Source organism: Lepidochelys olivacea, assembly GCF_965140295.1.
Source record: "Lepidochelys olivacea isolate rLepOli2 genome assembly, chromosome: 5".
Classification (NCBI taxonomy): domain Eukaryota; kingdom Metazoa; phylum Chordata; order Testudines; family Cheloniidae; genus Lepidochelys; species Lepidochelys olivacea.
Window position 1 is genome coordinate 3,081,355 of NC_140415.1, and position 24,614 is coordinate 3,105,968.

The 24,614-nt window shown below is 67.4% G+C and overlaps 1 protein-coding gene across 7 annotated transcripts in view; it reads right to left on the reverse strand.

Moving 5' to 3' along the window:
* Positions 1-5,224: 5,224 nt before the first annotated feature.
* IL11RA (interleukin 11 receptor subunit alpha) overlaps positions 5,225-24,614 on the reverse strand; it is a gene marked incomplete at its 5' end in the record, with an annotated part of 72,883 nt that continues 53,493 nt past the window's right edge. For 4 of the 7 annotated variants that reach the window (XM_084628328.1, XM_084628329.1, XM_084628330.1 and 1 more), the window contains 11 exons: positions 5,225-5,796; positions 6,394-6,476; positions 7,529-7,628; positions 8,184-8,279; positions 8,693-8,998; positions 9,293-9,459; positions 10,885-10,917; positions 15,417-15,531; positions 15,897-16,063; positions 20,705-20,765; positions 21,766-21,865. In XM_084628328.1, the coding sequence (XP_084484454.1) occupies positions 5,780-5,796; positions 6,394-6,476; positions 7,529-7,628; positions 8,184-8,279; positions 8,693-8,998; positions 9,293-9,459; positions 10,885-10,917; positions 15,417-15,531; positions 15,897-16,063; positions 20,705-20,765; positions 21,766-21,865 (1,245 nt within the window). In that variant the 3' untranslated portion in view covers positions 5,225-5,779. The remainder of the gene's footprint in view (positions 5,797-6,393; positions 6,477-7,528; positions 7,629-8,183; positions 8,280-8,692; positions 8,999-9,292; positions 9,460-10,884; positions 10,918-15,416; positions 15,532-15,896; positions 16,064-20,704; positions 20,766-21,765; positions 21,866-24,614) is intronic. The other 3 variants (XM_084628325.1, XM_084628327.1, XM_084628326.1) reach the window with 3 other exon arrangements.

Here is a 24,614-nt window from a genome sequence, read left to right on the forward strand (position 1 = left end):
GCCCCACCACGGGACTCAGAGCCCCGTCTGTTCAGGCAAGAGGCAGCAAGCTGCTGGCTTGGAGCTGTGGGCTGGCAGTCAGGGCCCCTGGGAGCCCCTCCCACCCCAGCACCACAGCTGGGTCACTCTGGGCACTTTCTGCCCAGGGGGTGCAGTCGCTCGGTGCCACCCACTAGCAAGAGACCTTTATGAACATCGCCATGGGGGCCCAGGAACGGAGTGCGTGAGCCCTCGTGCAGGGGCTGTCTCTGCCCCTGCCCTGCCCCCAGAGCCGGGGCTAGCCCGTGCAAATGCTGGTGCCGGCTGGGGAAGGCGTTTGCGCAGGGCTTTGCATGCCTTGGGGAGAAGGTACCGAGGGAAGGGAGAGGCTGTTGGTTCACTGCTCACACTGAAGGATTTTCTCTTAGCACAATTCTTCCTCAGCGTCAGGGGCCTCATACACGGAGCTTGCTAGTGCTCTGGAGATCTAAGGAACTCTTCTCTAATGCAGCTACACCCCTGGGAGGCAGGGCAGGGCTGTAAGCCCCATGGTACAGATGGGGAAACTGAGGCACAGAGTGACTATGTCCCGGATCCTCAAAGGGAGTTAGGTGCCGTCACCTGCCAGACACTCATGGGGCTGAGCTGGCACTGGGAACAGGACGAGGTTGTTTTCCATTCCCAGCAGCCTGGGTGCCCCCTGCCCTGCCAGGGCTGTAACAGGGCATGGCTCCGCCTGGTCACAGGCAGGCCGGCCCTGCAAGCGGCCAAGGGGGCACTCCCCTGGTATCCGGGCGCCTGCTAAGGAAAGGCCGGAGAGCTCAGAGCTGAGGCAATGGCTCAGGCAAGGTCTAAGTGCCCCATCACCACCCGTCTGACCCCAGCCGCTCTGTCCCGCTGGCCCCTTCCCCACCCCACGCCAGCAGCCGCAGGCGCCCAGAGCCGGTCCCTGTATTCACACATGGTGCGTGCACAGCTGCAGCCTGCGCTAGCTTGGACGTCGGCTCACTGCCCCCCTGGGCACCAGGCTGACGCCCAGTGGCTACCGGAGCTGGGGCGTCTCCAACCAGGACCAGAGACCCCCAAGCTTCGAGAGAACAGCCTGAGATGCCCACTCCCAGCACCCCATGGGACTGGGGCACCAGGCCAGGCGGCACGAGGGCGATGCAGCATCCAGCAGAGAGGGCAGCGCAGCCTTGGATGGGGCGTTGTGGGGAGCAGGGCGCACATGGCACTGCAGAGCCGGGCCCCCGGGGGGGCTGGGCTGGCCAGGCACAAGGGGTGACTTGGGGTGTCGTGCTCAGTGCTGGCGCCCAGCTGCTGGCTGAGAGGGACCCCGGGGTGCGTGCCCCAGCCGATGCCCATGCCCATTGCTTCTCTGCTCAGCGCTTCCTTGGCTGCAGCGAGGCGAGGGGCCTCGACGAGCCCCCCAGTGAGGCAGGGCAGAGGCGGCCTGGGGAACAGTCAGCACTGGGACCCCTGCCCGTGAGCATTCAAGGGGCTCTAAGGTTGACCCAGCAGCATGGAGCGGAGTCCTGCCCTTCCCCACCAACCGCACCTGGATGCCCTGCACTCAGAGAAGATCAGGGGAGGAAGGGACCTCAGGAGGTATCTAGTCCCACCCCCTGCTCCAAGCAGGGCCAACTCCAGCTATATCATCCCCGCCAGGGCTTTGTCAGGACTGACCCTTGGGGCACTCTGCTTGATACCAGCTGCCAACTAGACGTGGAGCCCTTGATCATAGAATCATAGAATATCAGGGTTGGAAGGGACCCCAGAAGGTCATCTAGTCCAACCCCCTGCTCAAAGCAGGACCAATTCCCAGTTAAATCATCCCAGCCAGGGCTTTGTCAAGCCTGACCTTAAAAACCTCTAAGGAAGGAGATTCTACCACCTCCCTAGGTAACGCATTCCAGTGTTTCATCACCCTCCTAGTGAAAAAGTTTTTCCTAATATCCAATCTAAACCTTCCCCACTGCAACTTGAGACCATTACTCCTCGTTCTGTCATCTGCTACCATTGAGAACAGTCTAGAGCCATCCTCTTTGGAACCCCCTTTCAGGTAGTTGAAAGCAGCTATCAAATCCCCCCTCATTCTTCTCTTCTGCAGACTAAACAATCCCAGCTCCCTCAGCCTCTCCTCATAACTCATGTGTTCTAGACCCCTAATCATTTTTGTTGCCCTTCGCTGGACTCTCTCCAATTTATCCACATCCTTCTTGTAGTGTGGGGCCCAAAACTGGACACAGTACTCCAGATGAGGCCTCACCAATGTCGCATAGAGGGGAACGATCACGTCCCTCGATCTGCTGGCAATGCCCCTACTTATACACCCCAAAATGCCATTGGCCTTCTTGGCAACAAGGGCACACTGTTGACTCATATCAAACTTCTCGTCCACTGTCACCCCTAGGTCCTTTTCTGCAGAACTGCTGCCTAGCCATTCGGTCCCTAGTCTGGAGCGGTGCATGGGGTTCTTCCGTCCTAAGTGCAGGACTCTGCACTTGTCCTTGTTGAACCTCATCAGATTTCTTTTGGCCCAATCCTCCAATTTGTCTAGGTCCCTCTGTATCCTATCCCTACCCTCCAGCGTATCTACCACTCCTCCCAGTTTAGTACTACCCGCTGAGCCCGACGATCATTCATCCAGCCCAGACTTCTTTAACTTGCTGGCAAGAATACTGTGGGAGACCGTGTCAAAAGCTTTGCTAAAGTCAAGGAACAACAGGTCCACCGCTTTCCCCTCATCCACAGACAAAGTTATCTCGTCATAGAAGGCAATTAGTCAGGCATGACTTGCCCTTGGTGAATCCATGCTGACTGTTCCTGATCACTTCCCTCTCCTCTAAGTGCTTCAGAATTGATTCCTTGGGGACCTGCTCCATGATTTTTCCAGGGACTGAGGTGAGGCTGACTGGCCTGTAGTTCCCCGGAGCCTCCTTCTTCCCTTTTTTAAAGATGGGCACCACATTAGCCTTTTTCCGGTCATCCAGGACCTCCCCCGATCACTATGAGCTCTGCAATCACATCTGCCAACTCCTTTAGCACCCTGGGATGCAGTGCATCCGGCCACATGGACTTGTGCTCGTCCAGCTTTTCTAAATAGTCCCGAACCACTTCTTTCTCCACAGAGGGCTGGTCACCTCCTCCCCATGCTGTGCTGCCCAGTGCAGCAGTCTGGGAGCTGACCTTGTCTGAGAAGCCAGGGCTGCCCACTTGTGAGCCAGGGCTTCTGCAGTTCCCTGTCCTCAGTGCCCCCTGCCAGGTGCCCGTGGTAGGCCCTGCCTGTAACACGACAGCAAAGCAGCCTCCTGGAGCCAGGGCCTGCAGCAGAGATCCCTGCCCCAGCCTCTCCTCCTGGAGGGGTGGCAATCTGGGTGCAGCTCCGGAGCCTGGCCAGAGCCTGTGCCCGTGGTGGGATGGGGAGAGCAGGGCGGCCAGCTTTCGGGATAGCCATGGCCTGCATCCCTCGCCCGGCTGGGGCAGCAGGCGTGCGGCCAGGACCGTGTTAGCCTGTGAAATGCCACCGCAGAGCCATCGGGGGAGCCAGCATGCTGGTTCTGGTCCTGGCTTTGCCCCAATTAGCTGGGGTGTGTTAACGAGTTGTAGAGCCTGAGGGTGCCCAACCCAAGGCGGCACCTAGGCACAGAGTCCCTTTGAGCACCGTGCGGATACCCTCCAGCAGTGCTGCATGCCCACTCCCAGGGTGTGCCCCAGGACGGCTCCCTGAGCATACACCCCGGCCTTCCTGGGGCGCCCACCCGCCCTGCCAGGCACTGCACCCAGCCCAGTCCTCCGCTCTCAGCAGGGCCGGGCAGCCCAGACCCTGTGCCCAGAGTCCGCACCAGGGCCCCCACATAGCCCTGAGCAGAGGGGCCCCCGAACGTGGCTTGGCACCTGGAGCGGCTGCCACCACGCACAGGGCGCGAGGCACTGCCGGAGCCACATTGGGCCTACGCTGAGGCAGAGGAGCCGGGGGCTTGGGCTGGGGGGATTCAGGAGCCCCCATGTCCCCCTTCCTGCCCCCCAGGATAACCCCACTGGAGCCCCACAATCCACAGCTCCCTCCCACCCTTTCCTCCTGTCTGCCTCAGGCCTCGCTGGGGTGACCCTGCCCCACCCCTGGTCCCGCTGCCTGGCTGGATCTGTTTATGGCTGCCAGCTGCCTCTGCTCCACCTCGCCCACAGCTCCCCCCAGCCCAGGGCCAGCGCCTCCTCCTCCCTCCCCCCAGCCCAGGGCCAGCGCCCCTCCCCCAACACCCCCCAGCCCAGGGCCAGCGCCCCTCCCCCAACACCCCCCAGCCCAGGGCCAGCGCCCCTCCCGCTGCACCCCCCAGCCCAGGGCCAGCGCCCCTCCCCCAACACCCCCCAGCCCAGGGCCAGCGCCTCCTCCTCCCTCCCCCCCAGCCCAGGGCCAGCACCCCTCCCGCTGCACCCCCCAGCCCAGGGCCAGCACCCCCTCCCCCAACACCCCCCAGCCTAGGGCCAGCGCCCCTCCCGCTGCACCCCCCAGCCCAGGGCCAGCGCCCCTCCCCCAACACCCCCCAGCCCAGGGCCAGCGCCCCTCCCGCTGCACCCCCCAGCCCAGGGCCAGCACCCCCTCCCCCAACACCCCCCAGCCCAAGGCCAGCGCCCCTCCCCCAACACCCCCCAGCCCAGGGCCAGCACCCCCTTCCCTGCCCTGTTCTCCCCCCCGCCCCACGCCCCCAGCTCCTCCCGCTCCCCGCCAGGCTCTCGGCTCTGGCACGTTCCATCCCATCTGGATGTGATTGTGGCCCTGGGCCGCTGGCTGCCCAGGCCGGGCTGCAGCCCCAGCCGGGAGCCAACATGTGGGAGCCATTACCCAGCATTGGGAGAGTGGGTCCAGGCAGAACCTCTATGGGGGCGGGGGAGGGAACTGCTGCTGCCACCCCTCACCCCTGCTGCCCCCCTGCCCTGAGCCCCTCTGGCTGGCAAGGGCAGCCCCATCAAACCTCCCCTGGGGGAGCCCCTGGGCTGCTCCCACTGTGCCGGGGTCCAGCTGTCAGGCAAAGCAACCCCCCATGGCGCCAGGGACTCAGAGCCCCCCTCAGCCCCATGGCACCTGGAACAAGCAGAGGCAGGGCTGGCGGGGGGGCCTGAAGGCTGGCGGCCCCCCCTCAGGCCTCTCTTCCGGGGGGTTGAGCAATAACCAGCCCATCCCCCGCTGGCTCTGACCCCCAGCGGAGCTGCCCCCTGGCGCTGTGCAGAGAGAGCCAGCCCGGACCCTGCTGTCACAACCCCCTTTATTGGGATCCCAGGGCGCTGCCCGGAGGGGCTGGACAAGCCCCAGGGGAGGGGGGAGGGGGAGTCCTCCCAGCCACTGGAGGGGGGGTTCAGGGTGGGGAGGGGTCAGTGTCACCCTCACACACCCGCCAGCACCCCCAGCCCGGCCTCCCAATGTCCACGGATCCGCCAGGACCCCAGCCACGTGCCTGGCTTGGGTTGGGGTCCCCGGGTCCCCTGTCCATGAGCCCGGGCTCCTCAGCTCTGTGGACGCCCCAGGGATGCCCCCGCCTCGCCCCCCATTGGGCGCGGATCCGGCTCAGGTCCACACGCTGGCGCCAACGGCAGGACCCGGGCGCAGGGCCGGACCATGGCACCGACCCCATCGCCTGCCCCTGCTGCTGCCGGGGAGCAGGCAGTGCCCTCCGAGAGCCGGGCCCGTCTCCCTCAGGTGCCCGCGAGAGTCTGTCCTGGGGTCCGGGCGAGGCGCTGGCCAGGGCAGACCGCACAGTCCTGGGCGGGTGGGCGGGCAGGCGGGCGGTGTCTGCAGGTCCTGCTACAAGATCTGGGCCTCTGCGGAGAGAGAGAGAGAGCAGGTTGCAGGGGGAGGGGCTCAGGGACCCCCCCCTCACTGGTCAGCACTGCCCCACGCCCATTGTCAGCCAGAACCGCCCTGCCCATGGGGCAGTGCCCGGCCGCTCGTCCCCCATCTCAGTGCAGACGCTGCTCCCCGGCCTCGCCCCAGCTCTTATCCACCAACCCGCTGCCCCCCGGCTGTCTGAGCCCCCAGCCTCCCTCTCGGCCCTGTCTCCCTGCCCTCCCGTTCCATGCCCCCATGCCACCACATGCCCTCCTCACCCGCACCGTCCTGACGTCCCGCACCCGGCCGTACAGGGCCCACATACTGCCCAGTCCCCATGGCCTGGGAGCCCACTGCCACCCTCTGCTAGCCTGTGCCAGTCCATGCCATGGCACGCAGCGCCAATCCGTACCCACGCCCTGAGCCGTGGGGTCCCATAGCACCCCGTGCAGCCCCACGCCACGCCAGCCAGTACGCTGCCCCACGCCCTCCCCTTGTGCAGCCCTACGTCAGCCAGCACGCTGCCCCATGCCCTCCACCCAACACTGCCTCACGCTGCCCCCCTCCTCCCCGGACCCCAGGTCACTCACTGGGCAGGGCCCTCATGTGCACGGCAGCTGCCAGGAAGTCGTGCTTCTTGGTCTCATCTTTGCTGGGTTTTCTCAGACGGAGCCTGGGGGCAGAGCAGAGGGTTTGGTGGTGCTCTGCAGTCTCCACGCGTTGGCCATAGCTTCGGCCAGTTCCCCCGCAGCCCGGCAGGACAGATCCCCAGAGGGGACCCGGCTAGCTGGTGCAGCCCCTTACACCGTAACCTCTTAGCAAAGATTGGTACTTGGTGCCCAGGAACATCCCAGCTCCCCCCAGGCCCTGGGATCACTAATGAATCTAGCCCCCCCAACCCCTGGGAGTTGGGTCTAGGTGACTCTGGGCCATGGGATGACCCTGGGGCAAATGGGGGGCTTCTCTTGCATGTGGGGTGACTCTGGGTGTGGGATGACTCTGGGGCACATGGGGAGGTGGTTCCCTGGTGTGTGGGGTGAACCTGGGGCATGGGAGGGTTCCCTGTGGTGTGGGGTGACTCTGGGGCATGTGGGGGGTTCCCTGCGGTGTGGGGCAACCCTAGGCTGTGGGGTGACTAGCAAGCAGGGGTGGCTGGAAGGAGGAGAACAGCCAGACCCCCGGCCGTGGGCTGCACAGGCAGAGCCATGGGGCCCTGGGGCAGAGGGGGTCCACAGCCTGGACGGGATCCAGACCCACTGCCAGCTCTCATTGCGGCCCGGAGACAATTCTCCCGGCCAGGCCCTGCTTTGCTCACTCCAGAGCGCAGCAGGCTGGGGGAACGGCAGGACCCAGGCTGGGGGCGCCAGGATGCAGCCGGCTGGCAGTGGGGTGGCGACAGACAGGCCCACGGGATGACTGGGAAATGGATGCCAGGAGCACAGCTGGGCAATGCCAGCTCAGGCTTTGTCCCCGCGATGCCTGGCAGGCTCTGGCTTGAGGGGTTCCTTAGCGGTGCCACCCTCCCTTGCCACATGCCCGGGGCCTGGCATGAGTCAGTGCAAAGCCGAGAGCTCCAGCCGGAGCCCTCTGTCCGCAGCCAGCATCCTGCGCCCGGGTCCCACATGAGGTGACTGACTGAGCTCAGAGGGTGAGCCCAGCACCCCAGCCCCTGCCCGCCCTGTGCTGCCAAAGGGCCTGTCCCAGCCACGGGCGTGGGGCACCTACCAGACTGCGATGGTGATGCCCAGAACCACAGCCAGGATGAAGAAAGAGAAGATCCCGAGTGAGATAAGGATGGCGACCTTCTCCATGGGGTCGCTGCGATCTGCGGGGACGGACAGACGGACGTCACTGCCAGGGGATGCCCACAGCTCTCAGGGCACCCCACCGGCTCCACGACACCACGCAGCGAGGACTAGGCAGGTAGGTTAGTGCCACCCCCTCCTGCCCCTGACATGTTCATCAGAGACCCAGGAGCACCCAGTTGCCTGGCCTTTGGTAAAGAGGCAGGTGCCCCATTCACGGGGACAGCGTCCGGGCAGCTCTTTCCGTGCCATGCTGACTGGCATTCATTCCGCCAAGCCCGGCTGCCCCATTGCAAACCTCGCCTCCTCGCAGCTCCCCCTGCTCTGGGCAGCTCCTTACCCAGAGGAGGGGGCCAGTCTGTATGCTGGCTCGCTGGCCCTGGGCACCTCAATCCGTGCGGGTTGGGTGTGGGCACGGTGCCTGGCCAGGCACAGGGGGGCCTTGCTCCCACCCGCCAGGCGCTGCCCGCTGCACTGGCTAGGCCAGGACCTCGCCCTCGCAGCCCCCAGCCTCCACCACGGGCCCCAGTCGCCCTCCCTGGCTCCCCTGTCAGTGCTACGAAGGGGCCGCTCACCGATGGGCTCAGGGTTGGGGGCCAGCGAGGGCATCTCGGCCGGGCTCTCCAGGCCGGCGTTGGTGGTGGCTTCGTCGCCTGGCGTCACGGTCAGGCCTGCAAGCGACGGCAGGAGAGAGTCTGGTTACTTGGGGCAGGGGCCACATCCAGTCCCACAGGGCGGGGGCTGTGCCAGGCCACGGGAGAGCCGGGCGGGGCCCGTGCCAGGCCCAGGGGAGAGCCGGGCAGGAGTCATAGAATCATAGACTATCAGGTTTGGAAGGGACCTCAGGAGGTCACCTAGCCCAACCCCCTGCTCAGAGCAGGACCGATCCCCGACTCATTCACCCCAGGGTAAATCATCCCGCACCAGGCTGGGGGGAGAGCAGGGCGGGGGTTGCAAAACCTTCAGGGAGAAGCGCTGGCCCAGGAGACGCTCAGGAGACTGACCCCCGGCAGAGTCCCCAGAGATGCCTTCCTGCCCCGTCCCCGCAGCCCTGGCCCTGGGCGCCCCGGCTGCCCCTCCTCACCTGGCCCGGGCGTGGCCCGCGCCTTGGCACTCCACTCGCTCCAGTTGCCGGCGTCCAGGAAGTCCTTGGCGCCAACCTGCACCACGTGCTCCAGGCCGGAGAAGGCGTCGGTGATGACTTCAGAGAGGTTCACGGTCTCCACCATGGACCAGGAGCCGTGCGCGACGGGTCGGTACTGGAGCCGGAACTTCAGCTGGAAGTGCGGCTGCTTGGGCCAGGAGGCCGGATACTGCCAGCGAACCCGCAGCCGCCGCGGGGCCGATGGGACCGGCTCCACCACCAGGCCTTCCGGAGGATCCGGCTTAACTGGACGGGACAGACATGGGCAGCACCGTGAGCCCCTCCCGCTGGGCCGCTGCCTCCCAAGGGCTCCCCTGGGGGCTCTACCCAGGGTGGGGAGCGGCTCAGCCGTAGGGCAGGGGAGGACCCCAGAGCCCTCAGCCCGGTTCGCCACAGCCCCCAGGCTTGGCCTGAATTGGCCCCTTGCTGGCAGCCGCAGTCCAGGGCTGGCTGGGCCATGGGGAAGGAGCGGCCTGCCCGTGGGGGCCGCCTGCCAGGCAGGGCCCTGCTCAGTGCCCATGGGTGGGGGCTGGCACTCACTGATGGCCTGCATGGTGACGTCGAGCAGCCGGAAGCTGGAGCCCAGCGGGTTCACCTCGGTGACGTTCAGCCGGTAGGAGCTCCAGAACTCACACTTGTGCACGCTGCAGGTGTGCGGGTGCCCGGGGTCCTGCACGCACGGCCCCACCTGGCTGGGCTGGGTCCTGCTGACGAGAGCACAGGGCAGTCGGTGCCAGGCTGCCGAGCCACAGCTGTTTTGCGGGGTGAAAAGCTCTCGCCCACACAGCAAACACAGCCGGGGCGGGGCGCCAAGGCACCGGACCCATGGCCCCCAAGTGCCACGCAGCTGTGACCTTGGCCAGGCCGGTCCTTCAGCGCAGGCTGGGACAGGGTCTGAATGGCAAACCAGGAAAGCTGGGGGTGTCCATGTCCCAACTGCCCCCAAAGAGCAGGCACAGGGGGCCCCTTTGTATTAAAGCACTGTGCCAGCCAGTCTAGATGGGCATGCGCCAGGTAACCCCCTGCCCTGCCCTGCCCTGCCCTGCCACACACACAGACTTTTGCTCACCATGTGATCCCCAAGCCCCTCGTGCAAAGCCGTGCTGGGAGTCACGCAGGCACCCGGGTGCGGGCGCACCCCTGTGAGGGGCTGGCCCGTGCATGCAGGCCCGTGCATGGCACACTCACAGGCAGGGCTGTGCAAATCCTGCGGCAGGCCCCGCATGCATACGGCCCGTGCACTGGCAGCCGCAGCCTGGGCATGGTCTAGGGCCCGAATACACCAGCCCTGCAGAGCAGCTGGCCCGGGAGCTGCAGCCGGTGAGGAGCAGCAAAGGGAAGGCAGGGCACCGAGGCCATGGGATGGGGCAGGGGCCATGGCGCAGAGAGCCCTGGGGGCAGCGGGGAGCCTCTGGGCTGGCGCCAGGCCCCTTTTCTTCCTGTGGCAGGAAGGTGGGGCGCCAGGGCTGGGTGGGGATTCCCCACAGCGTTGTTCTCATGCGCTGGCATGACAGGAAACGGGCCAGGATGTTTATCGGGCTGGAAACTCCTGCGGGGGCTGCAGGATGACGCGTGGGGGCCGGATCGGGGGCACTGGGCCTTGGGCAGCGTGCGTACAGGCTCCGGCTGTAAGGCAGGGACCCGGCTCCGCAGGCCGGTCAGGGCGGGCCGGGGGTGAGCGGCTGGGGCGGGGCCCCTGGCAAGGGGCTGGCCAGGCTGCCGTGGGTCCAGGACTGGGGGCAGGTCTCGGAGTCCCTGGCCAGGGGCTGGGGCCGGGGGGAGGGGGAAACTGGCCCCAGTAGGTGCCAGCTCCGGAGACTCCAGCCCCTTCTCCCCCCAGAGTGGGCAGTGCCAGGCAAGCTCCCCCGCCCAGCCACGTGCCTCGCCTGCCCTGCGGGACGGGGGTTCGGGCCCGGCCTCACTGCGGACCAGCCGGCTAATTCTGCTTGTGCCATGCCAGGCTGGGCACTGGGCATCACGGGTACGGTGGGCGCTGTGGGGTGGATTCGGGGGGCTCCAGCAAGCACAGCAGGGCCCCTGGCACAGTGCCAGCCATTCCGGGGCCCGGGCACCCTCGGGCAATCAGGGTCCGGGACTGGGCTGTAGCGGGTAGGGGAGGAGCCGGGTCCTACCTCCATTTCTCACTGTCCATCAGCAATTTCTTCCTGGTCGTGGAGAGAAACGGGAAGGCAGCCAGTGAGTCTCGGGGCCCAGGACGGGGCTTTGGAAACGTGCCAGCAAACCCGGCCGGGGGGCCGGGCCCGGGGGCAGAGGCGGGGAGGGGGAGGCCGTCACTGGCCCTGGCTCCCCGGCACGCTTCCAAACCCAGCTGCAGAGACACGTTGGGGGTCGCAGGCAGGGGCTGGAGAGAAGCCCCGGGCACTGCAGGGAGGCCGAATGCATTCAGCAGGGGGCGCTCCTCGCCCGGAGCCAACGTAGGTGCCCGGGCCGCAGTGCGGCACTAGGGGGCACTGTGCCGCTGGCCGCATCCCTCGCACGCCCGGGGGGCGAGCACAGCACATCACGCGATTTACAAGTGCCAGGCCCTCGGGTCTGTGCCAGGGTTAGGCCGCAGGTTCCTCGGGCAGGGCCGCAGCAGCAACTCGAGCACGGGGGGCAGAGCTGTCAGCCCCAGGATCCCAGGCGGGACCCAGCGGGGGGAGAGGATCCCGCTCGGTCTCTCGTCCGTTCCTGGGAACAGGCCGCAGTTTGTCACTTCCTGGCCTAACCAGCGTGGAGCTGCCCCGTGCTGACAACAGCGGCTGTGCTCCACCCCAGAGGTGGCTGCATGCCTGTGCTGAGGGAAGCACACAGGTGACACTTTGCAAAGTGCCCGGGCGTGAAGAGGAACGACTGTCCCAAACGCAGCCAGCTGGCGCCTCCTCGCCCCCTCGTCACCCGACAGCCCTGCCCTGGCCCCAACCCTGAGTCACGTAACACGCCCACACGCCCCGCCTGGGAATCCTGGGAGCGTCCCCACCGGGGGTAGACCCTGCCGTGCATGGCCCCCGTGCAGTGCACTGGCCCGGGCTGTCTGGCTGCTAGTGGTGGCGGCTGGTGATGTCCCACGAAGGGTCTAACAGGGGCTTGTGCTTCCCAGGGTGAGCCCCGGCCATGCTCCGTGTCTGTCTGCAGCCTACAGAGGTCAGCCTGCAGGATCCGCCCCCCGAGGGGGATTCTGCCCCTGCCCGGGGATGGGGTTGGGTGATTTCACCATCCTCTGGGCGCCCGTGGAACCCCCTCTCCGCCCGGAGCTAGGCACTGACTCTGTGCCCAAAGGGGGGCCTGGAGGGGAGAAGGAGGGGCCGGAGCCCTGCACCAGCTCTCCCCAGCTTCAAAGGGACCCGCAGCTTCCTTCCTCCCATGGCAGCATGGGGAGCTGAGCCCAGGCTCGCCTCCGAGAGCAAATCCTCCCTCCCAGATCACTGGACACGGCCCTGGGGCAGGAGCAGCTGGAAGATCCGGCTGGGAGACTTTTCCCATTATAGGCCGCCCACAGGGAAGGACGGGACAGCAGCTTCCCCAGCCAGGCGGCTTGGACACTGGGTCCAGCTCTCCTCTCTGTGGCGGGGATCGGCTCCCCCGGGGCGGAATCGGGCCCCTGCAGCAGCCTGGGGACAAGGGCCCTGATTTTGCTCTGGGGTAACTTGAGAGCCGCTCCCCTGACCCCAGTGCCGGGCCCCTGTCGAGCCCCTGAATTCTCTGTCCCCACTGGGCCCCAACACCTCCCCACAGAGGTGACAGGCCCCTGGCTGAGGCAGCCGCTCTATTCCCCCAGGGGCTCAGCGGTGTCCCTCACACAGCCCAGAGGATCTCCCCACCCCGGCTGAGACCCTGCTCCCGGCCTCCCAGGGCGGCTGCTCTTTGGGAACCTGCCCGGTGCCCTGTTCCTCCCTCAATCTGCTCCGGGGCGGCATTTCCCGCCCCCGCCAGGTGTGAGAGCAAATGGCTCCGAGCCGGTCCCCAGCCCCCGGATACACACACAGCATCCTGCTCTCCTACGCCCTGCCTCGCATTACACACCCCGGGCGGTTCAGCGGACAGGGGGCCGCTCCAGGAGTTCTAGTCCCGCTCTGCCTCCAACACCCTGTGCCACCCAGTGTGCCTCAGTTTCCCCCTCCGCAGAATGGGGCTAATGCGCTCGACCTTCCTGTGGCCAGTGCACTGAAAATGAGGGAGGGATGCACGCTGCGGGAGCGAAGCACTGCGACCATTCACTCCCCTTGTCGCGCTGCCTGGGGCCCCTGAGTGCAGAGCCAGGCCCACGAGGAAAGCGATCAGCACGACTGCACTGCACAGGCCCCCAAAGGCCCCAGGCAGGATTGGGCCCTGACTGTGCTGGGGGCTGCCCGTACCCAAGGCTCAGCCTGGCCCCGGGGAGCTCCCACCCTGCGGGTGGCTACGCGGTGAGCTGGGGGCAGTTCCCAGGCGAGATGTATCCCTGCTAAATCTGACTGGGCCAGAGCGCTAATCACATGGCACGGCTGCCCAGCCAGGGTGCTGGGCGGGGGCGAGGTGCCCCCAATACGTGCCCCTCGGAGGCTCTAGGCACATGCCCGGCAGTGGGGCAAGCAATGTGCTTAGTGCCCTGGCCCGCTCCCGGCTAGCGCGGGTACAGCTCCTCGAGCCAGGGACCTCCCACCCCGCTCACAGCACGACGGAGCGTCCCTGGGCAGGCGGGGCCGGAGGAGGCCGGGAACCGACCCCACAAGTCAGTGACTCCAGGCCAGAGGCAGGCCGAAGCTCACTGGCGGGTGCAGAGAGACGGGCTCCGAACACGGGGGGCCTGGCAGCCGAACATGGAAACCAATCAACAGCTGGGCACGTTCTCTGCTCCAGAAACAGACACCGGGTCCCCACGTCTTACAGGGGGGCAGGAAGGTGCCCCAGACAGCAACAGGTAATCACCCGGGAAAACGGCCTCCCCCATTTCTGCACAGCTCTGCTAGGGACTCCTCAGGGCTTATGTCCCACACAGACCCATCTCTCCAGCCCTCCATCCACCCCCCAACTCTCTCCATCCATCTCTCCACCCATCCGTCCCGACACACGCCCATCTACCTAGCTATCCATCCATCCATCCACCCCCCATCTCTCTCCACCCACACACTCACCCACCTGTCCCCAGCCACACCCATCTATCTACAGTGGACGAGAAGCTGGATATGAGTCGGCAGGGTGCCCTTGTTGCCAAGAAGGCTAATGGCATTTTGGGATGTATAAGTCGAGGGACGTGATCGTTCCCCTCTATTCGACATTGGTGAGGCCTCATCTGGAGTACTGTGTCCAGTTTTGGGCCCCACACTACTGGGGAAGGGACACATGACTTACAAGGAGAGGGTGAGGGAACTGGGGATGTTTAGTCTGCAGAAGAGAAGAATGAGGGGGGATTTGATAGCTGCTTTCAACTACCTGAAAGGGGGTTCCAAAGAGGATGGCTCTAGACTGTTCTCAATGGTAGCAGATGACAGAACGAGGAGTAATGGTCTCAAGTTGCAGTGGGGGAGGTTTAGGTTGGATATTAGAAAAAAAAATTTCACTGGGAGGGTAGTGAAGCACTGGAATGCGTTACCTAGGGAGGTGGTGGAATCTCCTTCCTTAGAGGTTTTTAAGGCCAAGCTTGACAAAGCCCTGGCTGGGATGATTTAGTTGGGGATTGGTCCTGCTTTGAGCAGGGGGTTGGACTAGATGACCTCCTGAGGTCCCTTCCAACCCTGATATTCTATGATTCTATCTGATCCGTTTCTATCGAATGACTTCATTCTCACACGAGCAGACAGAGGCACTTGGCCACTCCCTGGCAGCTGGCTTTGCCTTTTCCAACACTCCTGGTGCTTTCCATCCTCGCTTCCAAACCGATCCCTGTGCAGATTTCACCCCCGCCCCCCGGCGGTTTGCCCGGGGAGCGCGCCACTCGCCCAGCCAGCATTCCATGGGGTGGGGTGATGGCGCTGGGCCGTGGAGGGGGCCTTCCCAGCTCCGACTTCCACCGCCACCAGCAGCCGCCCCAGGCCGGATTTCTGCCTCGTTAAAGCCGGGCTCCGGGCACGGGACTGAAGCGGCTCCAGGGCACCTGGCCACAAACCCCCAGCTCTGGGGTTGTTTTAACTGAAGGAAAACGGGTTCCTCAAGCATGCGCCCCGCAGCAAGCCAGCGGCAGCCCCCAGAAAACGCCGCTCGGCCTGTTTTAATAAGCAGGGCTGGGTTCAAAGACCCACTGTCGGATAACTGAGAGCTCTGTGATAATGAAAAACACGGTTCTCTTATTTCCCCAACATCTTTCATCCGAGCAGACCACAAAGCGCTTCCTGAGGCTGCGACAGGCAGCAAACTTCAGTCACTCTGATCCCCGCCCACCTGCAAACCCAGCCCACCCTCCCGGGGATGAGAAGTCTCCAGCCAAACCCAGAGTCATTCATCAACAATACTTTTATGGCCCCATCTCATTTTCATAAACAAGGTTGGACTCTCCATCTCCCCTGAAATGCAGCCAAGTCTGGGGTGGAACGCAGTGCATAGGGACGCTACACAGAGCTTGAGGCCAGGACGTGACAGGGAATCCTGTCTGCAGGGAAAACCGAAGGTGTTCCCCGAGCTGAGGCCACCGTGGCTAACACCCCAAAGCGAGTGGCATCCCCCCCCTGCACACATGGCCCAGCCCTACCGGTAGGTGGTGATGTATCTGGTGGGGAGGAACGTCTCCACGCTGGGTGTCCAGGAACAGGAGAAATTCTCGTAGTCAGAAGCTCGGCAGGTGACGGACGGGATCCCGGGCAGGTCTGGTGCCGGAAGGGAGGAGACGTTTAGGGGACTCTCCAGGGGCCCCCAGCAAACCAGAGCCTCCCGCCCCGACACCCTGGGCTTTCAGCTGCTAGGGGGCGCTGGGCTAGGTACTAAAGTCCCCGATGGAGCCAAGGGCACCCATGGGGGGCTGTGTGAAGGGATGGGGGGGCTGCCCGCTGAGGCCTATCCCCTGGCCATGGAGCAGGCAGCCAACGCCCGGCACAGCTGGTCTCCCGGCAGCGTGGAAAGCAGCACGTTCACCCCGGTGACAAGCGGGTCCAGTCAGGTCCCAGAAGGGGCATCCCCTGCCCAGTCCTGCCCCTGCCCAGCCCCCCGGTGCCCCGCGTGGGAGCTGACTTACAGCCCAGCCGGAGGGAGACGGAGCGGAGGAGCTGCCCGGTCCCGTCATGGCAGCTGTAGTCTCCTCCCGCAGCAAGCTCGGCCTCTGGCAGCAGCAGGTCGCCGTCCCGCAGGATGCAGCCCTCCGGGAGCGCGGCCGCCCCGTCCCGCCGCCACTCCACCCCCGAGCTGGGGACAGGAGGCCGGGCACTCGGTTAGCGGAGAGAGAGGGCCTGGCTCCTGGCATTGCCACGTCCAGACCCAGCACGGCTGGTGTGTGAGCACGGGAATAGCAGGGGGCTGCGGGTCGGGAGTGAGGGGCAGCACAGAGCTGTGGGGCGGGGACCCAGGGCTGGGATAGCAGGGGGCTGCGGGTCGGGAGTGAGGGGCACCGACAGAGCTGTGGGGCGGGGACCCAGGGCTGGGACAGCAGGGGGCTGCGGGTCGGGAGTGAGGGGCACCGGCAGAGCTGTGGGGCGGGGACCCAGGGCTGGGACAGCAGGGGGCTGCGGGTCAGGAGTGAGGGGCACTGGCAGAGCTGTGGCGCAGGGACCCAGGGCTGGGACAGCAGGGGGCTGCGGGTCGGGAGTGAGGGGCAGCGCAGGGCTGTGGGGTGGGGACCCAGGGCTGGGACAGCAGGGGGCTGTGGGTCGGGAGTGAGGGGCACTGGCAGAGCTGTGGGGTGGGGACCCAGGGCTGGGATAGCAGGGGGCTGCGGGTCGGGAGTGAGGGGCAGCACAGAGCTGTGGGGCGGGGACCCAGGGCTGGGCTAGCAGGGGGCTGCGGGTCGGGAGTGAGGGGCAGCACAGAGCTGTGGGCTGGGGACCCAGGGCTGGGCTAGCAGGGGGCTGCGGGTCGGGAGTGAGGGGCACCGGCAGAGCTGTGGGGCAGGGACCCAGGGCTGGGACAGCAGGGGGCTGCAGGTCGGGAGTGAGGGGCAGCACAGAGCTGTGGGGCGGGGACTCAGGGCTGGGATAGCAGGGGGCTGCGGGTCGGGAGTGAGGGGCAGCGCAGGGCTGTGGGGTGGGGACCCAGGGCTGGGACAGCAGGGGGCTGCGGGTCGGGAGTGAGGGGCACTGGCAGAGCTGTGGGGCGGGGACCCAGGGCTGGGACAGCAGGGGGCTGCGGGTCGGGAGTGAGGGGCAGCACAGAGCTGTGGGGTGGGGACCCAGGGCTGGGCTAGCAGGGGGCTGCGGGTCGGGAGTGAGGGGCACCGGCAGAGCTGTGGGGCAGGGACCCAGGGCTGGGATAGCAGGGGGCTGCGGGTCGGGAGTGAGGGGCACTGGCAGAGCTGTGGGGCAGGGATCCAGGGCTGGGCTAGCAGGGGGCTGCGGGTCGGGAGTGAGGGGCAGCACAGAGCTGTGGGGCGGGGACCCAGGGCTGGGCTAGCAGGGGGCTGCGGGTCGGGAGTGAGGGGCACCGGCAGAGCTGTGGGGCGGGGACCCAGGGCTGGGACAGCAGGGGGCTGCGGGTCGGGAGTGAGGGGCAGCGCAGGGCTGTGGGGTGGGGACCCAGGGCTGGGACAGCAGGGGGCTGTGGGTCGGGAGTGAGGGGCACTGGCAGAGCTGTGGGGTGGGGACCCAGGGCTGGGCTAGCAGGGGGCTGCGGGTCGGGAGTGAGGGGCACCGGCAGAGCTGTGCAGTGGGTACCCAGGGCTGGGATAGCAGGGGGCTGCGGGTCAGGAGTGAGGGGCACCGGCAGAGCTGTGGGGTGGGGACCCAGGGCTGGGCTAGCAGGGGGCTGCGGGTCGGGAGTGAGGGGCAGCGCAGGGCTGTGGGGTGGGGACCCAGGGCTGGGACAGCAGGGGGCTGTGGGTCGGGAGTGAGGGGCACTGGCAGAGCTGTGGGGTGGGGACCCAGGGCTGGGATAGCAGGGGGCTGCGGGTCGGGAGTGAGGGGCAGCACAGAGCTGTGGGGCGGGGACCCAGGGCTGGGCTAGCAGGGGGCTGCGGGTCGGGAGTGAGGGGCAGCACAGAGCTGTGGGCTGGGGACCCAGGGCTGGGCTAGCAGGGGGCTGCGGGTCGGGAGTGAGGGGCACCGGCAGAGCTGTGGGGCAGGGACCCAGGGCTGGGACAGCAGGGGGCTGCAGGTCGGGAGTGAGGGGCAGCACAGAGCTGTGGGGCGGGGACTCAGGGCTGGGATAGCAGGGGGCTGCGGGTCGGGAGTGAGGGGCAGCGCAGGGCTGTGGGGTGGGGACCCAGGGCTGGGACAGCAGGGGGCTGCGGGTCGGGAGTGAGGGGCACTGGCAGAGCTGTGGGGCGGGGACCCAGGGCTGGGACAGCAGGGGGCTGCGGGTCGGGAGTGAGGGGCAGCACAGAGCTGTGGGGTGGGGACCCAGGGCTGGGCTAGCAGGGGGCTGCGGGTCGGGAGTGAGGGGCACCGGCAGAGCTGTGGGGCAGGGACCCAGGGCTGGGATAGCAGGGGGCTGCGGGTCGGGAGTGAGGGGCACTGGCAGAGCTGTGGGGCAGGGATCCAGGGCTGGGCTAGCAGGGGGCTGCGGGTCGGGAGTGAGGGGCAGCACAGAGCTGTGGGGCGGGGACCCAGGGCTGGGCTAGCAGGGGGCTGCGGGTCGGGAGTGAGGGGCACCGGCAGAGCTGTGGGGCGGGGACCCAGGGCTGGGACAGCAGGGGGCTGCGGGTCGGGAGTGAGGGGCAGCGCAGGGCTGTGGGGTGGGGACCCAGGGCTGGGACAGCAGGGGGCTGTGGGTCGGGAGTGAGGGGCACTGGCAGAGCTGTGGGGTGGGGACCCAGGGCTGGGCTAGCAGGGGGCTGCGGGTCGGGAGTGAGGGGCAGCGCAGGGCTGTGGGGTGGGGACCCAGGGCTGGGACAGCAGGGGGCTGTGGGTCGGGAGTGAGGGGCACTGGCAGAGCTGTGGGGCGGGGACCCAGGGCTGGGACAGCAGGGGGCTGCGGGTCGGGAGTGAGGGGCAGCACAGAGCTGTGGGGCAGGGACCCAGGGCTGGGCTAGCAGGGGGCTGCGGGTCGGGAGTGAGGGGCAGCACAGGGCTGTGGGGTGGGGACCCAGGGCTGGGATAGCAGGGGGCTGCGGGTCGGGAGTGAGGGGCACTGGCAGAGCTGTGGGGTGGGGACCCAGGGCTGGGATAGCAGGGGGCTGCGGGTCGGGAGTGAGGGGCACCGGCAGAGCTGTGGGGTGGGGACCCAGGGCTGGGCTAGCAGGGGGCTGCGGGTCGGGAGTGAGGGGCACTGGCAGAGCTGTGGGGCGGGGACCCAGGGCTGGGACAGCAGGGGGCTGCGGGTCGGGAGTGAGGGGCAGCACAGAGCTGTGGGGCAGGGACCCAGGGCTGGGCTAGCAGGGGGCTGCGGGTCGGGAGTGAGGGGCAGCACAGAGCTGTGGGGCAGGGACCCAGGGCTGGGCTAGCAGGGGGCTGCGGGTCGGGAGTGAGGGGCAGCACAGGGCTGTGGGGTGGGGACCCAGGGCTGGGATAGCAGGGGGCTGCGGGTCGGGAGTGAGGGGCACTGGCAGAGCTGTGGGGTGGGGACCCAGGGCTGGGCTAGCAGGGGGCTGCGGGTCGGGGGTGAGGGGCACCGGCAGAGCTGTGGGGTGGGGACCCAGGGCTGGGCTAGCAGGGGGTTGCGGGTCGGGAGTGAGGGGCAGCATAGAGCTGTGGGGTGGGGACCCAGGGCTGGGCTAGCAGGGGGCTGCGGGTCGGGAGTGAGGGGCACCGGCAGAGCTGTGGGGCAGGGACCCAGGGCTGGGATAGCAGGGGGCTGCGGGTTGGGAGTGACGGGCACTGGCAGAGCTGTGGGGCAGGGACCCAGGGCTGGGACAGCAAGGGGCTGCGGGTCGGGAGTGAGGGGCAGCACAGAGCTGTGGGGCAGGGACCCAGGGCTGGGCTAGCAGGGGGCTGCGGGTCGGGAGTGAGGGGCAGCACAGAGCTGTGGGGTGGGGACCCAGGGCTGGGCTAGCAGGGGGCTGCGGGTCGGGAGTGAGGGGCAGCACAGAGCTGTGGGGCAGGGACCCAGGGCTGGGCTAGCAGGGGGCTGCGGGTCAGGAGTGAGGGGCAGCACAGAGCTGTGGGGTGGGGACCCAGGGCTGGGCTAGCAGGGGGCTGCGGGTTAGGAGTGAGGGGCACCGGCAGAGCTGTGGGGTGGGGACCCAGGGCTGGGCTAGCAGGGGGCTGCGGGTCGGGAGTGAGGGGCAGCACAGAGCTGTGGGGTGGGGACCCAGGGCTGGGATAGCAGGGGGCTGCAGGTCGGGAGTGAGGGGCACCGGCAGAGCTGTGGGGCGGGGACCCAGGGCTGGGACAGCAGGGGGCTGCGGGTCGGGAGTGAGGGGCAGCGCAGGGCTGTGGGGTGGGGACCCAGGGCTGGGCTAGCAGGGGGCTGCGGGTCGGGAGTGAGGGGCACCGGCAGAGCTGTGGGGCAGGGACCCAGGGCTGGGATAGCAGGGGGCTGCGGGTCGGGAGTGAGGGGCAGCACAGAGCTGTGGGGTGGGGACCCAGGGCTGGGACAGCAGTGGGCTGCGGGTCGGGAGTGAGGGGCAGCACAGAGCTGTGGGGCAGGGACCCAGGGCTGGGATAGCAGGGGGCTGCGGGTCGGGAGTGAGGGGCAGCACAGAGCTGTGGGGCAGGGACCCAGGGCTGGGCTAGCAGGGGGCTGCGGGTCGGGAGTGAGGGGCAGCAGGGCTGTGGGGTGGGGACCCAGGGCTGGGATAGCAGGGGGCTGTGGGTCGGGAGTGAGGGGCAGCACAGAGCTGTGGGGTCGGGGTCTCCCCCTCCACCCCTCCTGCTTGGAGCTGGGTCCGTTCCAGCCCTGGTGTGAGCAGAACCAGAACCGAAACCGGGCACCCTCCCCCGCCCAGTGGGGACCTACCGTCCGGGGGCGCCGGTGCAGGACAGGACGACGTCCGCTCCCACCTGGCCGTACTGCACACCTGCAACGGGCACAGAGCAGGTGCGTGAGCAGGTGCCGCGGGGGGCAGGGGCTTTGGTTCCTGGGGCTGAGCACCGCAAAGGGCCCGCGGACCCGGGGTCCAGGCCCAGCATCCGGCATCTCCGGGGTAGCCAGGTGCAGCCCCCTGGGTGTGTGACCCGCCGGGGCGAGCAGGGAGAAGGGCTGGACTCCCAGCAGGGACGACTCCCTGGAGACCAGGGCCGCGGGGCTCCCAGGACCCGTGCTGGGCACGGGGAGCCCCCGGGCAGCCAGGGTTCTCTTTGCCCCCGGCACGGGGCATGGGAGGAGCCGGGGGTGGGGGTTTGATCCCTTCCCAACCCCGCCCCGCTCAGAGCACAGCTCCCCACCTGGGGATGCCCTGCCCCAGGAACCCTTCACAGCCCACCCCCAGCACAGCCCCCTGCCTGGGCATCCCCTGCCCTGGGACAGGTCTCCTCTCCCACAGCCCACCCCCACCCTAACACGGCTACTTACAAACGTGGAACTGAAGGGGCCCCAAAAGCAAAGGACACCGGCCAGAGCTGGCAGCCTCCGCGGGAGGGGCCTGGCCCAGGAGAGCCAAGCAGGGGGGCTGGGGATCAGCGGAGCTGGGTGGGGAGAGGGACTGTGCTTGGAACAGCAGGGGCTGCGGGTCGGGATTGAGGGGCACCGGCAGAGCTGGGACAGAAGAGTCGGGTTATTTAACCTGAAAGCAGGATCAGGCTGCACCCCCCGGCGCTGGGAGGTTCACAAGGGTGGATGCCCTGAGCAGGTTTCTCATCCTGGCTCTGATCCTGACTCGCTCCAGAGCCGGGGGGAAAATGCACCGTGCCTCAGTTTCCCCATGTGTAAACTGGGGATGTCCTACTGAGCCCCCACCCAGGGGGCTGGGAGGGCCAGTGCCGTGCCGTGCTGTGCTTGGCTTGCATGGCTGATACGAGCCACAGGGCAGTGTGGGGCCGGGCACGCGGGGCCCAGCGGCTGAGCCTTCCTCCTCTCACCTTCCTCGCGCCAGCCTTCCCCCGCAGCGACAGAGGCGGACACCAGGGCTGCAGCCAGAAGCACCATCACCCTTCTGAGGCCTGGGGTGGGAGGGCACATCTGGGGGGAGAGAAAACACCCTGTTACCCCCCCCCCGCACAGAGTCCCCTGTGCCCAGCCACTCCCACGCTGGGCTCCAGCAATCACTGGCCAAGAACGGGGCTGGGCTGGCCAGGGCTGCCTTGCCCAGAGCCCCCTCCCTGCAGGAAACAGAGCCCCACGCTGAGCCAGGGGCCCTGGGGCTTCCCCGTGTATCCGATCAGTCCTGGGGAAATCAAACAGAGGGCAGCAGGCAGAGATGGGCGCGCACAGACACACACACAACACAACTCAACACCCCCCCCCCGAGCCAGCCAGGACGGCTCCATCACCAGTGGCTGGCCAGGCCCGGCTGGCTCCGAGTGGCAGGGTCACCCCTTGTGCCTGCCCCCCGCTGGCCGGGGCTCCAGGGGCAGGGGGCAGAGCAGGAGCCGGGGCTACAAGGCGGGCTGACCGGCAGCGTGGCCAGCAAGTCGCGAGGCAGGCATGCAGGGGAGGAGGAGACGCTGGAGAGGGCTGTGGCTGAAGCAGGCACGTGGATAACGGGTCCCCCACATCTCTCCACCAGCCCCACGAGGGAGCTGGCTTATGGAGCCGCGACTGGAGAGGGTAACGACAGGTCTCTGGGCTGGCCCCATCCCTGGCGGGACCCTGCGCCGGTCCCAGCAAGGGTCCCGCAGGCAGAGGCGGGGAGGGTGACACAGCGCCAGGGGGTGCCGGAGCCGGTGGGGATGGGGACACGGTCCTGCAGGATGCCAGGGAGGGGAGAGTGGGGGGGTGGGCCCGGCACGGGGGCCGCGCTCATGCCCTGCCTTCCTGCACTCAGGAGTCACCCCGCCACCGGGGCTGGGTCCGACATACTTGGGCCACCAAGAAGCAGCCAGCCCTGAGCTCAGCCTCTGCCCCGGACAGGGGCCGGAGGAGGGGAGACTTACTGCCCGGCCGTGGGACCTTGCGGGAGCCACTCCCGAGGCGAGGGTCCCGTCACCAGCCCGTGGCTCGCTCCAGGGAAGGGGCCAGTGCGAGGGGCCCCGATTCCCTACAGAGCCGCGATGGAGGGACAGAGCGAGCAGGGCCTCCGGCTCCCGCAGGTGGGGGATGGACCGAGCCACGCAGAGCCCTGGCCACCTGCCCCTCCCTGCCCAGCCGAGCACGGGGAACGCAGCCAGCCGGGCGCCGCAGTGGGAGAGCCCTGCAGAGACGTGCCGTATCTGGGCCCAGAGCAGCCCGGGCACAGACGCCACGGCCGTCCCTGCTGCGTGGCTTCCTCCCGTGCCCCTGTGCCGCACCCCCAGGCAGGAGCGCGGCATGCCACAGACCCCCACCGTGGCTCTGGCCAATGCGGCCCGGCCCCCTGCCAGCCCCTCTTTCAGGACACAGTATCTCTGCGGAGCACTGGGGGGGAAGGGAGGGGAACAGGGCTCGGGGAGGCCCCCTGTCCCCCTGGGGAGGGGACTGAGCCATCTGGGTCAGCTCAGCTCCAGGGACAAGCCACCCAGCATGGGCCTTCTTGGCACTGTGTCTGAAGACAAGGAGGTGCCGCCCAGCTCCTAACTCCCTTGGGCTTCAGGGACAGTTCGGAGCCTAAACCCCTCTGAGGCTCCAGGCCTGAGTGTCCAGCTGCTGTGGGCAATATAGACAATAGGGGCCCAGCCATGGAAACGCCCCCAGCCTGGGGTTAGTCTGGCCCAGCTCCCCAAGGCAGAGCTCATGGCTCCCTGCCCCAAGGGACAGAGCACCCAGCCGCCTCCTCCGCGGCCGGTTGCCTCTCCCCCCAGTCTCCTGGGTGAACCCCCCCGCAGAGGGCCGGGACAAGCCCCCCCCCCCCCCCCCAGCACACATCCTGTACCGCTGCCCCTTGCCCCGGGAAGAATTCCCCCGGTGCCACCTGAACGCCAGGGCCAAACCCCGGGACAGGCACATCGGGGCAGACGCAGGGGACATGTGCTCAGGCCAGCAGCGGAGACCCCATGAGACCAAAGCGGCTCGTTGCTCGGTAACCCTGTGAAATAACCGGCGGAGGTGCCCGTCTCGCCACAGGCCGGGGGCTGGAGGGTGCTGGCACCCGGCCCGGGGAAGAGGGTCTAGTTCACACGGCCGGGCAAGGAGATGTGACTCTGACCACAAAGGCCACGGCCACAACGCCAGGCCTGTGCTGGGATCCCGAGCCCAGAAACCGAAGACCCAAACCTGGTGCATTGGGAACCAGGCCTAACGGCACCCCCCCGCCCCTCGGGGTCCTCGAAAAGAGATGGGCGGAGCCGGCTGAAAGACGAGAGAAGGGGTAGGAGCGAGGTTCACCATCCCGGCTCCCACCCCAGCTGTCTCAGGGACCAGGCCCCTTCTTCGCCCTAGTTGTGACCGGAGCGGGCCAGAGCAGGGGACCCAGCGCCATCCCCACTTCCGGCTAAATCCGAAGTGCGCCCTCTCCTTGTGTGTCCATTCTCCCCCCCCTCACTTCTTGCTCCGATCCCTCGTCTGCCTTGGGCTAACGAGTGTCTGGCTTAGCTGGCCACGGCTGTGTCGGTGAGCCGGTGAGCAGAGAGGCCGCCGAAGGCCAGGCCCTAGGCAGCCTGTGCCGGTACGAGTTGCCGGGTCTCGGTGTGGCTGGTCAGACCGTGCGCTGGGCCCGTGTCCAGCAGTGGGGTCACAAGGCCAGAGACGGACGCTGCAGGCTCTCTCTGGGCTGTTCTTTTCTCTCCCCTTTTGGGTGTGTTTGTCTGGGTCCAGAAAACGGGATCCAGCCCATCTCAACTAACTTCTGCATTGC